Source organism: Xenopus laevis, chromosome 3L (genome assembly GCF_017654675.1).
Source record: "Xenopus laevis strain J_2021 chromosome 3L, Xenopus_laevis_v10.1, whole genome shotgun sequence".
Taxonomy (NCBI): domain Eukaryota; kingdom Metazoa; phylum Chordata; class Amphibia; order Anura; family Pipidae; genus Xenopus; species Xenopus laevis.
The window spans coordinates 136153483-136168145 of NC_054375.1; the positions used below are offsets into that span (position 1 = coordinate 136153483).

Consider the following 14663-nt stretch of genomic DNA (forward strand, 5'->3'; position numbering starts at 1 on the left):
AAGCTAGGTCACAGCATTGGGGAAATGTAGGGAGGCCTATGGCTACCTGCAAATATATTAATTCTACTCTCGTTCATGAAACTATATATACACATGGGGCACACGTGGCGCAGTGAATGGGATTGTTTGAAGCACTGGTAATGGTGTAGTTTTAATTTCTAAATTACACTGTTTACACTGTAAATAATTCACTTTACAATATAAAATTTAATTCCTGAACCAACAAGTGTATTTTTTTAGTTGTAATATTGGTGTGTAGGCACCATCTCAGGTCATTTTGCCTGATCATGTGCTTTTAGAAAGAGCCAGCAGTTTAGGATGGAACTGCTTTCTGACAGGCTGTTGTTTCTCCTACTCAATGTAACTGAATGTGTCACAGTGGGACCTGAATTTTACTATTGAGTGCTTCTCTTATATCTACCAGGCAGCTGTTATCTTGTGTTAGGGAGCTGCTATCTGGTTAACTTCCCATTGTTCTGTTGTGGTTGCTAGGGGGGGGGTGATAACACTCCAGCGTGCAGTACAGCAGTAAAGAGTGACTGAAGTTTATCAGAGCACAAGTCACATGACTGGGGCAGCTGGGAAACTGACAATATGTCTAGCCCCATGTCAGATTTTCAAAATTAAATATAAAATATCTGTTCCGTTAAAAATTAATTTCAGTGCAGAATTCTGCTGGAGCAGCACTATTAACTGATTTGTTTTGGAAGAAAAACATGTTTTCCCACGATAGTATCCCTTTAATGTGTTTTTCCCTATTTAGTTCCCTACAACAATCCAAAAACATGCAGTTCATTGGCTATTGATGAAATTCTAGATCCACTGAATCCAGGAATCTGTTCGGTATGCTGCTAGTATTTGGCTTTTTTTAGCAGGATTCAGCCTGGCCAGACCAAATCACAATTTGCATATGCAAATTAGGGGCGTGAAGGGAATCCCATAACTTTTTAATTAAAAAAAAAGTCTCCTTTCTGTCCCTATTTTACTTGTGCAAATTTGGATTTGGTTTGGTATTCGGCTGAATCTTTAATGAAGGATTTGGCTGATTGGCAAATAGTGGATTTGGTGCTCCCTAGATGAACTTGACGCTAGTTTGTGTATGGTAAGAGATCTTAGATTGCAAGCTCCACTGAGAGATAGGTGTAAGTGCTGTTAAGGTGGCCATACACAGGCCAACAGCTGTCCCTTCTCCGTGCAAATTGTCCTGTGTATTCTGGATACAACCTACCCAAAATGAGAAGTGAAGTGTCGCATTGATGCAGCCGTTGTGTGAAGGTTCTTTGTAAATCCACAGTATGAGCTGAACATTGGCCCCATGGGTGTCCAGATCTGCAGGCAGAACAGCTGGATGGCAAAGTATACCGTCAGTTTAGGTGTGGCTTGTATATAATTACAGAAGAACAATGCATTGCTTTTAAGCAATTTTTTTTTTTTTTTCTTTTGTCTTGGTATGGTGCAACCAGTGCATGTGCAACAGTACAGAAATCAGCTCTGGTATTTGCATGTGCACCTGGATACTTGCCATTCTGCTTACAAATCTTTGGGAATTAGGAGAAGGAAAGTCTGTTTGTACTTGGGGGTGCCAAATGTTGTATTGACTTACCTGAAACCCTGGGTCGGTGCTCCTATCAGCAGAAAAGTGCACCGGCCCGGGGTTATACCAGTGAGCACCATGGAATGATCTTCTTCCGGCTTCTACTTTCTTTGCGTGGCTGAGCATGCATAGGAACAGAGAAAAGCTGAACTTTAACTAAAAAGTCGGCTATTTCGTTCAACTCTAAATGCGTCTGCCCTGGGAAATTTGAAGAAAGAAGAAGACGGAAATGTATTGCTCCGTGATGCTCACTGGTATAACCCTGGGCTGGTGCAGTTTTCTGCTGATAGGAGCACCGGCCCTGGGTTTCAGGTAAGTCAATACAATCACTTTGTGCAAACAGACTTTCCTTCTCCTTTAAAGGTATGAATAAATGCCATTTTCTATGCAGTAATGCAGCTGTTTAAAAGTTCTTCTCTTTCTGCATCATTTGAAATCCTGGAAATCCTGGCAGGGAAGGAGGGACTAAACACTGATGTTACAAATTGTAACAACGTCTCCACAGCTTACAGACAGCATGCAGGAACTACATAACCCACAATGCATTGCACTGTGATGTTCCTTTCCTTCATCGTTTGTGCAGGGAATTGTGGGGTTTGGAGGATGCAGGCTGAGGACAGATGGCTGCTGATACAAAGTAAAGGTGGCCATACATTTGGCGATTTCAGCGAACAAGTGGATCTCTCCCCGATATGCCCACATTGAGGTGGGCCCGATATTGTTTGGGGAAACCCATCGGAGGGCCACATGCACGGACCGATAAACTGTTGACTATGTCTGTCGGCAGCTTTTATCGGCCTGTGTATGGCCAACTTAACAGTAGTCAGTTAGCTCAGCAAAGTAGTCGGACAGATCAGTAGGGGGCTAGGCTTAGGGAACTATTAAAAATCATGTAAAGTCTGCATGTTTTTTAATTGTATATTGCTTCAAATTGTTTACTTTTCAAAAAGCCTGTTATGTTTTTGGGGAGTTTCCCTTTAATGAAACTCAGCGATTCTGCTCAGCAGGGAGAAAGAAATGTATTAAATAAATGTATCAATTTAGAATAGTTTAGAGAGTTGGTGCCCCCCCCCCCCACCACGAGCTGCTTTAGAAGTTGAAAAAATATTTTTAGAAGAAAGGTCATACATAGAAAATAGAAAGTAATTGGAAAACTGCTGACCTATCTGAAACCAACTGAACTGAAAAAAGTGTTGGAAGGTGAGCAACCCCTTGAAATACTCCCTATAAGAGGGCTGCAGTTATATGCAGAACATGAAGCCGGTCCTTGAGCTTCCCGCAATATCTCGATTTTAAAAAGGCATTTGCGTAAAATGTGGGCTGTACCTAAATACTGTGGCTCTAGTCAGTGTATCACAGTGTAACACACCCTTCCTTCTATTTTATACCAAGTACTGTAGACAATGAGCATAGCTTCCTGGGCACTTGATATAAAAATACAGACCACATTTTTCTTTGTAAAGTTTAGTATTCCGCTAGCGTGCTTCTCTCCAAGCCTGCTGCCTCCCCCACTATCACAGGTTACCTAAGAGGTTATTTTACCTTGTGTGTATACACACACACACACACACACACACACACACACACACACACACACACGTGACCCATCTAAATGTATATAGAATTTAGGATTATTCTGACTCAGCAAGATCTTACAATGTAGGTATTGGTGCCAGTAGCTCGTGAGCAACATGTTGCTCTCCAACCCCTTGGATGTTGCTCTCAGTGTCCTCAAAGCAGTTGATTATTTCTGAATTCCAGGCTTGGAGGCAAGGTTTAATTGCATAAAAACCAAGTATAGTGCCAAGTAGAGCCTCCTGTAGGCTGCCAGTCCATATAGGGGCTACCAACAGCCAATCACCACCCTTATTTGGCATCACATGGGACTTTTATATGCTTGTGTTGCTCCCCAACGCTTTCTACATTTGAATGTGGCTCACAGGTAAAAAAAAGGTTGGGGACACCTGCTTTAAAGGAACAGTTCAGTGTAAAAATAAATACTTGCCAAATAGCCTGTACAAATTAAAAAAATGTCTCTTATATAAATGTAATGTATAAAGGCTGGAGTGACTGGATGTCTAACATAACAGAACACTACTTCCTGCTTTTCAGCTCTCTAACTCTGAGTTAGTCAGTGACCTGAAAGGGGGGGGGGCACATGGGACATAACTGTTCAGTGAGTTTGCAATTGATCCTCCGTATTCAGCTCAGATTCGAAAGCAGCAGTTATGGGCCATGTGGCCTTGTAACCAATCCGTGGAAAGCAAAGAGAGCTGAAAAGCAGGAAGTACTGTTCTGGCTATTATGTTACACATCCAGCCTTTATACATTACATTTTTGGCTAACTAACTATAATAAAAACAATTTTTAGTTTGCACAGCCTATTTAATTTGTTTTTTTTTTTTATACTTTTATATAACTTTTATACGATTCCTTTAAGGCTTAAGGCTTTTACAAAAAATGCTATTTTGTATAAATTAGGGTTTTCTATCAGAAATCTTTTATTATCTTAAGTCAAGTGTCTCAGTGCTGCTAATGGTTAGTTCACACAAGGAGATTCGGGGAAAATTTGTCACCTTTCGACTAATTGTCGTCTTCTGAGCAACAATCTCCCCGAACTGCCTCATCGTGTTTTCCCATAGGCTATAATGAAAAGTCGCCTGCGCTAAAGCACGCGTGGCAATGTGTTTTCCATAGTCACCCGAAGTTGCCTCCGTGAGAAGACGAGGCGATTCATCTCCAGGCGACAAAATCTCCCCAAATCTCCTCATGTGAACTAACCCTAAAATTAAACTGCCTGCGAGGCTTTACTTTTCCTTTAGATAATACATTCACTCAAAATGCTAATATTGCCTCACTAAAACTAGTAAAACAACACAAGTTTTGTTAAAAACTTTGTACATATAAAAATGTATAAAATACACTTTTTTTTTTGTTGTTTAATCTGTGTTTTACTTGTTTTTATAATGAGACTTTTACACCGATAGGGTTAGGCAGAAATTTGTGCCCTGACTGTAAGATTCAAATCCCTATTACTATGATAATAATTCCCCAATGGGGCACCTACAAGGTGTGAAAGATTGGCTGAACCAAAGCAGATCAAGTTATTTTAGCTTTGATCTGACACATGGGGAAGAGTTATACTATTAAGTCACTAATTTGTCCTGTTAAACAACTGGTTAAGGCACATATCATGCAAATAAGTTTGAGGGGTGGCACCTTTCCGCTGTCTAAACTGGAACCTTCTTCAGAGCAGTATTCATGAAGAAGAGTTTATATATCTAATCCAAACCATGCGGGCCGGTTGATTGGCTAATGATAGTGGATGTTTTATGTGGTCTTTAGGCTAGACGCAGGTATTATCACAGATTCAAAAATAATCCACCAAATATTCTGCTGCACAGTACTGTGAGGGGCAGATGTATCAAGGGTTAATTAACCCTCGATATTCGACTGCCGAATTAAAATCCTTTCGAATATCGAAGTCGAAGGATTTTGCGCAATTCCTTCGATCAAAGGAATAATCGTTCGATCAAACGATTAAATCCTTCGAATCGAATGATTTGAAGGATTTTAATCCATCGATCGAAGGATTATCCTTCGCTCATAAAATTGTCAGCAAGCGCATACTAGGGGGTCGAAGAAATTTTTAAAGAGACAGTACTTCGACTATCGAATAGTCGAACGATTTTTAGTTCGAATCGTTCGATTCGAAGGTCGTAGTCGAAGGTCGAAGTAGCCAAAAAAACATTCGTAATTCGAACTATTTTTCCTCTATTCCTTCACTCGAATTTAGTGAATGGGCCCCTAAGAGTGTGAGAGAGTGCATACCTCAAATATTTACAGACTGCACAAATACTGATAAAGGAGATAAAGAGCTTTCAATCTAAGGAGAAGGGGGTATATGAGACTGTGTAGGAATGGGCAGAATCTGGAGTCTGTCGAGATACTCTGAATCCTTCTTGGCATATCCCACTGTTTGTGCCACCTTGTGGCAGGTTCTAAGAACAGCAGGCACGTAGTTATGGGGAACTAGTGAAGACAGTGGGGAAACTCAGACAAATTAACAATGTTTTGGTTTTTTTTATGCATGATTTCTGCAGAGCAAAAGCCCTTATCACCGGGGGGAGTATAGTGTTTACAGCACCTTCCAGAGCCACGAGCCAGAATTCGATTACTTGAAAAGTTTAGAAATAGAAGAAAAGATCAACAAGATCCGGTGGCTACCGCAAAAGAACGCAGCACAGTTCCTGTTGTCTACGAATGGTGAGTTCTAAAGCGACTTAAAGGAAAACTATACCCCCAAAATGAACACTTGAGCAACAGATAGTTCATATCATATTAAGTGGCATATTAAAGAATCTTACCAAACTGGAATATATATTTAAGTAAATATTGCCCTTTTACATCTCTTGCCTTGAGCCACCATTTTATGATGGTCTGTGTGCTGCCTCAGAGATCACCTGAACAGAAATACTACAACTCTAACTGTAACAGGAAGAAGTGTGGAAGCAAAAGACACAACTCTGTCTGTTAATTGGCTCATGTGACTTAACATGTATGGTTTGTTGGTATGTTTGTGAGTACAGTGAATCCTATGATCCCAGGAGGTGGCCCTTATTTTTTAAAATGGCAATTTTCTATTTATGATTACCCAATGGCACATACTACTAGAAAAGTATATTATCAAAATGGTTTATTTACATGAAGCAGGGTTTTACATATGAGCTGTTTTATGCAATATCTTTTTATAGAGACCTACATTGTTTGGGGGGTATAGTTTTCCTTTAAAAGTGGCATTGTCTAAAGCTGGAATTGGTCATCCCATAGCAAGCAACTTTTTATATTGGAGAAATGAAAATATTATGGTGATTAATGGCCACTGTGATTTTATACAATATATGCCTGAATTTTCTGCTGAATTGTAAGCACCTTGCTACATTAAATAAATGTACTGTACTGTGTACACTGTGGGCATGCACCCATCTTGTTTTTATGTAAGGCTGAACAAGGAGTGTGCTTGTAGAGATTCTTGCGGCATCACTAAGGTGTAGATTATGAAGGGCAAGGTTCTATTTATAGTCTTCAGAGTCTAAGAGAAATATGAATTGTAAATCCACTTCACATCCCCTGTGTTTATGTATGAAATCTGCTCTGTTGGCACACTCCTTGCATGCAAAGTACATACAGCTCGGTACTGGTACAGCAACTTGCATATCATTATGTAAAAATAGTCCCCCCCCTCCCCCCCGAGTTTAAGTGCTTTATTTCTCTGTGCGCATGCATTATCACTCACTGCACTGTAGCTTTAATTGCTTCTTCAGCAGCTGCAGAGCTTTGCCCTTAAAAAGGCCATAGATGCAAGGACTTCCCAATCTCCCGACCGGCCACTAACCATTCAGATCAAATAAAGTAGAAAGAACAATCGGCCAATGTTCTGCTCCTGACAGCAATCGTACGAAAGTTATGTCCGACAAAAGCTCGTTTTTTTAATCTATTTAAAGCTTTATTTATAACCTGTCCTATCGACCAAACGGCCGATCTCTGTGGTACGAAAAATGTCGGGACTCTCCACACACGGTACGAAAAATCGTACAAATCCTCGATACGTACAATCAAATCTTTGCGTCTATGGCCAGCTTAAAGGTCGCCATAGATGCAAAGATCCGCTCGTTTGGCGATGTTGCCAAACGAGCGGATCTTTCCCCGATATGCCATTAACAGGCATGGCTATATCGGGGGGGGGGGTAATCTGATCGTTCGGCCGTATGGCCGAATGATCAGATTACGATGTGCCATGAGCTCCGGCGGGATCGGTCGGGTCAAAATCAAACCTGACCGATCGACCAAACGACCAATCTCCGCCGGACGAAAGATGTCGGCACATGCCACACAATCCGAAAATCGTACGAATCGTGTGTCTATGGCCCACCTTTAGTCGTAACACTGTTGTGTGCCTCTTACAGACAACTTAAAGGAAAACGTTACCCCCAAAATGAATACTTAAGCAACAGTTTACGTCACATTAAGTGGCATATTCAAGAATCTTATCAAACTAGAATATATATTTAAGAAAATCTTGCCCTTTTACATCTCTTACCTTGAGCCACCATTTTATGATGGTCTGTGTGCTGCCTCAGAGATCACCTGACCAGAAATACTACAGCTCTAACTGTAACAGGAAGAAGTGTGGAAGCAAAAGACACAACTCTGTCTGTTAATTGGCTCATGTGACCTAACATGTATGGTTTGTTTGGTACGTTTGTGTGCACAGTCAATCCTACGATCCCAGGAGGTGGCCCTTATTTTTTAAAATGGCAATTTTCTATTTATGATTACCCACTGGCACATACTACTAAAAAAGTATATTATTATGAAAATGGTTTATTTACATGAAGCAGGGTTTTACATATGAGCTGTTTTATGCAATATATTTTTTATAGAGACCTACATTGTTTGGGTGGTATAGTTTTCCTTTAAATATCTGCTTTGATCTGCATAAAAAGTCTTTATCCTGATTTTCAGTACATTCTGAAAAGCAACTACCTGTGACATGGTTCATTTTAATTTGGTATTAGAAATCCTGGGTATCTGTGTGTGTCAGGTATTGCGTCTGATCCCTAACCCCTCAGGTGTGTCAAAAAATACTAGTGGGCAAGTCCTTGTTTGCTAAAGCTTTTCATAGACCTGGCACCCAGATTCATCAAGTTCTGATTAAGGAACAGGGCCAAAGTTAGTGACTAGAAGGGCCATGGCAAGGAAGAAGCCTGGGGACAACTAACACAAAGCCCTTTCAGCAGCCTTTTAGATTTTAGAAGGATGTTGGAATTTAAAGGGGTGGTTCACCTTTAAAGGAGAATTCAACCCGCTATAAAAAAAAGCCTCCCCTACCCATGGGAAAACCCCATTTACTCCTTCTCCCCCCCCCCCCCCAGAATACCTACCCCCGCCCGAGCAAGTGCCCCTAATTTTCTACTCACCCCTTGCGGCAGATTCAGGCCTCTCACGGCAGCCATCTCCTTCTCCCGTGATCTTTGTGTATTGACGGCATTTTCGGGGCATGCGCAGTTGTAGTAAATTTCCGGCCCCTCTGCGCAGGTACTGATAGTCAGGAAAATGTTGGTGCATACGCAGTGGTTCTAGACCGGAAATTTACTCCAACTGCGCATGTGCTGAAATTTCCAAAGAAGAAAGAAGATGGCGTCCGTGAAATCCCATGGCCAGAATCTGCCTGGAGAGGTAAGTAAAAAAAAAAATTAGGGTTGAATTCTCATTTGGATGAATAAACTTTTAGTATGTAATAGAATGGCCTATTCTAAGCAACTTTTCAATTGGTTTTATTATGTTTTTTATAGTCTTATAATTATTTTTTTTTCTGTTGACTCTTTCCAGATTTCAAATGGGGGTCACTGACCCCATCTAATAATCAAATGCTCTGTAAGGCTAGAAATATATTGTTATTGCTAATTTTTATTTCTCATATTTCTATTCAGGGCCTCTCCTATTCATGTTCCAGTCTCTTATTCAAATCAATGCATGGTTGCTAGGGGAATTTGGACCCAAGCTACCAGATTGTTTATAATACAAACTGGAGAGCTGCTGAATAAAAAGCTAAACTAAATAACTCAAGAAAGGCCCGTTATAAACAAGCTTACACTCTAAAGGGAAGGGAATAAGACACAAGATGTGGGAGTGGGCAAGATCATCTTAGGAAATGTTAGCACTAGTGCCATGCCCCTGACACTAGAGAGGAGAGGACCTTACTAGAAAGATGAGAAATACAAATTAGCAATAACAATACATTTGTAGCCTTACAGAGCCTTTGCTTTTTAGATGGGGACAGCAATGCCCATTTGAAAGCTGGAAAGAGTCAGAAGAAAAGGCAAATAATTATAAAATTATAACACATAATGTAAACCAATTGTAAAGTTGCTTAGAATTGGTCGTTCTATTACATACGAAAAGTTTTCTTAAAGGGCACCTATCACAGCCAAAATCAAACACATATTAACAATCTGACCAGTACAAGCTAAACACGTTTAATCAAACTACATATATAGTTTTTTGAAAAAACTGCAGGTTTTAAAAAAAATCCCTTACTTTGTCAAATGGGTTCTTTCACTGAGGGAGGCCATACTATGACTATAACAGAGACGCTAATATGCAAATTTCAGGAGCATGCTCAGATAGTAACACTGCTTTGAGTATTCTACCCAGAATGCCTTGTTTAAGTAAACTCCTCCACTAGAAGTATCAGGAGATTTCCCTATCTTGTCCCCTGCTGGTAAAGTCATTATGCAAATGAAGGGCACACACTAACTTCCAGCAGGTGGCAGCACTACTGAACAGCAGCTAACACACAGGTTTGGTTGATTTGAAAATAGCTTAGAAGGGTTGATAAGCAACAAGGAATTTCAACTGAGCATGTGCGAGATTTCAGAGCTGCAGTTGGCTGGGAAGATATAGGTAGGAGGAGCCAGTGAAATCCAAGATGGCTGCCTCAGCTAGAACTGCAGGGGAGATAGGGGAGATCTTGCAGAAGGAATAGTGAGCTGATGATTTACATTATACAAACAATTCTAACTGTCTGAGAGAAAAAAGTGCTCTCTTGTGTTCAGCCTCGGGGTATGTGCAATGTTCCCCGGCTTTATGAGCAGCAGTATTGTCATTCCTGAGCCTAATGTGTCTGTCATTTCTCTCCAGATAAAACTATTAAGCTGTGGAAAATCAGTGAACGTGACAAGAGACCAGAGGGTTACAACCTAAAGGAAGAAAATGGGAGGTATAGGGATCCAACCACTGTGACCACACTAAGGGTGAGTTCCCAAAGCCAACACACTTGTTCTTTTTGACAACCTCGCCTCTGTATTGGGGGCAGCGGATTTCATTGAAAGTGATGTTCTGCGTTGTAGATAAAATACTGAGCCTAATGGGTTGTTTAGCGTGAATTGATTACAAGGAGTTACAGCAAATTGCTTCAAAGTTGCATGTAGCAATTAGTGGCTTGTACAGATGGAGCCGACTATATCACAGTATCCGTTTTAGTGGGATAACCTAAATGGACAGGGTGAGCTGTCTGGGCCGAAGGTCTACAGATAATCTGACACAATGGGCAGTTACCTATAGCAACCAATCAGTGATTAACTTTATAAAGCCAGCTGCAAGTAGAACAATGAATGCAACAATCTGATTGGTTGCCATGGGTTACAGCCCATGGACAGATTTGCCCAGTGTTGATAAATGACCTCCATTGACTTTCCAGTTGCACCATTAGATCAAGGCAGCCATTTGGCCTTCTGTAAACTAACTTCTGTAAAGCTGATTTATTGGTACAGGTATGGGACCTGTTATCCAGTATGCTCGGGACCTGGGGACTTCCAGATAACGGATTTTTCCATAATTTGGATCTTCATACCTTAGAAAATCCTTTAACCATTAAATAAACCCAATAGGCTGGTTTTGTTTCCAATAAGGATTAATTATATCTTAGTTGGGATCAAGTACAAGCTACTGTTTTATTATTACAGATAAAAGGAATATTTATTTATTTTGGATAAAATGGAGTCTATGGAAGACAGCCATTCTGTTAATTCGGAGCTTTTTGAATAATGGGTTTTCGGGGGATAACGGATCCCATACCTGAACAGGGCTTTCGCAATGTTTTGCCCTTCTGATATCTAGCTGAAAATAGATGATTCTAGATACAAATACTAGCTATATAACGGGCATAAAAAATACTTTTGGGCAAGGGCCCCACCAGCACATAGTAACATTGTCTTTTCCCCATGGATCTCCATCGGCCCTGCTGTATAATCCAAACATTGTCCTTGTTATCCTGATGAGGGCTGGCACATTGGTTCTAAACATTTGTGCTTTTTTGTAGGGATGCACCGAATCCACTATTTTGGATTTAGCTGAACCCTCAAATCCTTCACAAAAGATTCTGCAAATTAGGATTCAGGTTCGGCCGGGCAGAAGGATTCGGCTGAATCCGAATCCTGCTGAAAAAGGCTGTGGATTTGGTGCATCCCTACTTTTGTGGAAGTTCATCTCCTACATGGTGCATTTATCTCTGGCACCCATTGGCTTCTATTTTGGTTCTGTGTAGGGATGCACCGAATCCACTATTTGGGATTCAGACGAATCCCCGAATCCTTTGTGAAAGATTTGGCCAAATACCGAACCGAATCCTAATTTGCATATGCAAATTAGAGGCGGGAAAGCAAAACGTGGAAAGAATGTTTTACTTCCTTGTTTTGAGACAAAAAGTTGAGTGATTTCCCTTCCCACACCTAGTTTACATGTGCAAATTAGGATTCGGATTTGGTTCGGCCACACACAAGGATTCAGCCGAATCCTGCTTGAAAAGGCAGAATCCCGAACCGAATCCTGGATTCTCTAGTTGTGTGAAATAGGTGTGAGTGGACTCTATACATAGCTCTCCAAAATCAATGCCCTCCGCCTGTCTGCTAATGATTGCTTAATTCCGATTTCCCCCGCAGGTGCCAGTATTCCGCCCCATGGACTTGATGGTTGAAGCGAGTCCACGACGGATATTCGCCAATGCCCACACGTATCACATCAACTCCATCTCTGTCAACAGTGACTATGAGACTTACCTGTCAGCAGACGACCTTAGAGTCAACTTGTGGCACCTGGAAATAACGGATCGGAGCTTTAGTATCCTTTGTTGCACGGAGTTAAAATCATTTGCACTATGTTTAATCCCACTTTGTGGAAAGAGTCGTAAGCAGGGAGTCTTGTTTCAGCCAGGGGCGTAACTATAGAGGAAGCAGACCCTGCAGCTGCAGGGGGGCCCAGGAGGTATAGGGGCCCCATGAGGCCCTAATTCATATACAATTTCAATAAATATTGGAGAAACAAGTCAACCTCTAAACATTTTGGGGGCCTGAAAAATAATTTGCTGTGGGGCCCAGTAATATCTAGTTACGCCACTGGTTTCAGCCTTACTACTCTGATGCTTATTGATGCTTTCTACATACGTTTCCTTCACTCCCTGTCACAGATATTGTAGATATTAAACCTGCCAACATGGAGGAGCTGACGGAAGTTATCACAGCTGCCGAGTTCCACCCTCACCACTGTAACACTTTTGTATACAGCAGCAGCAAGGGCACAATCCGCCTGTGTGACATGCGAGAGTCGGCCTTGTGTGATCGCCACTCCAAGTGTAAGTAGCATTCAGGTAATATATATAATTCCCCCACAGCCTGCTTACAATTAGTGTTTTCATAGGGCTTGTTCACACTTTTCAGATTGCTCAGCAGAAATAAAGACTTTTTTCAATCACTTTCTATTTGTGACCGTTTTTCTAATATTAAAGTGTAATTTTTCGCCTACTAAAGCAGCTCTGGGGGTGGGGGGTTGCCGACTCTTTAAACCGTTCTAAATTGATACATTTAGTTGATACATTTCTTATCCCTGCTGAGCAGAATCCCTGAGTTTTATTAAAGGGGAACTCCGGATTCCAAACCAAAATTTGATAGAGGCCCACATAACACAGAAACACTTAATTTACCCATCACAGTTACCGTACCTGTTTCTTCAAAAAGTATGAATAGATGCAATTTTCTATGCTGCATCATTTGAAATCCTGGTAGGGAAAGGGAGATCTAAACACTGATGTTACAAATTGTAATAACTTCTCCACAGCTTACAGACAGCACTTAACCCACAATGCATTGCACTGGGATGTTCCTTTCCTTCATCGTGTGTGCAGGGAATTGTGGGGTTTGGAGGATGCAGGCTGAGGACAGATGGCTGCTGATACAAAGTAACAGTAGTCAGACGACTCAGTAAAGTAGTCCGAAAAAAAACATGAAAACATGCATATTTTTTAATTGATGTATATTGCAAAATTGCTTTAAATTATGTTTACTTTTTAAAAAAACATATCAACTAATGTAGCAATTGTAACTGTTCAGAATCTGCTCCAGGATTACTGAGCTGCCAGACTGAAACATTAGAGACAGGAGCATTAAACTTCAGTTTTGGGAATAATGGTAAAAGTAAAAGATGGAAAGCAACTGAAAAAAAGTCTTTCTGGTGAACAGTCTGATCACGGCTGAATTGTAAAAAGTGTTCGGAAAGTGAACAACCCAGTGAACAGTTCAGTGTAAAAATAAAAACTGGCTAAATAAATAAGCTGAATGTTTGTAATATAGTCAGCCAAAAATGTAATGTATAAAGGCTGGAGTGACTGGATGTCTTACACAACATAACAGAACACTACTTCCTGCTTTCAGCTAACACTGAGTTAGTGACTTGTAGGGGGGGCCACATGGGACATAACTGTTCAGTGAGTTTGCAATTGATCCTCAGCATTCAGCTCAGGTTCAAAAGCAACAGATATGATCCATTTGGCTCCCCCTCACGTCACTGATTGGTTACTGCCTGGTAACCAATCAGTGTAAACCAAGAGAGCTGAAAAGTAGTGTTCTGGCTATTATGTTACACATCCAGTCACTCCAGCCGTTATACATTACATTTTTGGCTAACTAACTATATTAGAAACATATTTACCCAGTTTTTATTTTTACACTGAACAATTCCTTTAAGGCAGAGTTACAGCTTAAAGTCTGATACTAAACGATGGGTTAAGATTCTCTCTTGAATATTCTTTATTAACAGTATTTGAGGAGCCAGAGGATCCCAGCAATAGGTCATTCTTCTCAGAGATCATCTCTTCCATATCCGATGTGAAATTCAGCCACAACGGTCGATACATGATGACTAGGGACTATCTGTCAGTCAAGATCTGGGACCTGAATATGGAGAACAGGCCAGTGGAAACTTATCAGGTCAGCCTATGCCTTAAGCTTACCACCCAGATGGTAGGTGCACGTATTTTAGGCAGAGGCACACTTAGCAGGTTTGACTGGTGCATTTTTGAATCACTATTCAGTTCACTCACTGTAGGGGAGGGCTAGACAGACTTTGGTGCTACAGAGGTTGCAAAACTGCAATTCCCTGTATGTTCTGCTTATGAAGTTGGCAAGAGCTGACTGCCAGAGAGTGCTTATTCCTATTCCGCCATCCGTAACTAGGT

General features: G+C 40.9%; 1 protein-coding gene across 1 annotated transcript in view; it reads left to right on the top strand.

Annotated features, from left to right (window-relative positions):
* Positions 1 to 14663, top strand: part of LOC108711598 (serine/threonine-protein phosphatase 2A 55 kDa regulatory subunit B alpha isoform) — a 35434-nt gene that overhangs the window by 16898 nt on the left and 3873 nt on the right. Inside the window, exons 4-8 of the mRNA XM_018253483.2 lie at positions 5698 to 5860; positions 10298 to 10410; positions 12097 to 12274; positions 12621 to 12785; positions 14246 to 14415. Coding sequence (XP_018108972.1) covers positions 5698 to 5860; positions 10298 to 10410; positions 12097 to 12274; positions 12621 to 12785; positions 14246 to 14415 — 789 coding nt within the window. The remainder of the gene's footprint in view (positions 1 to 5697; positions 5861 to 10297; positions 10411 to 12096; positions 12275 to 12620; positions 12786 to 14245; positions 14416 to 14663) is intronic.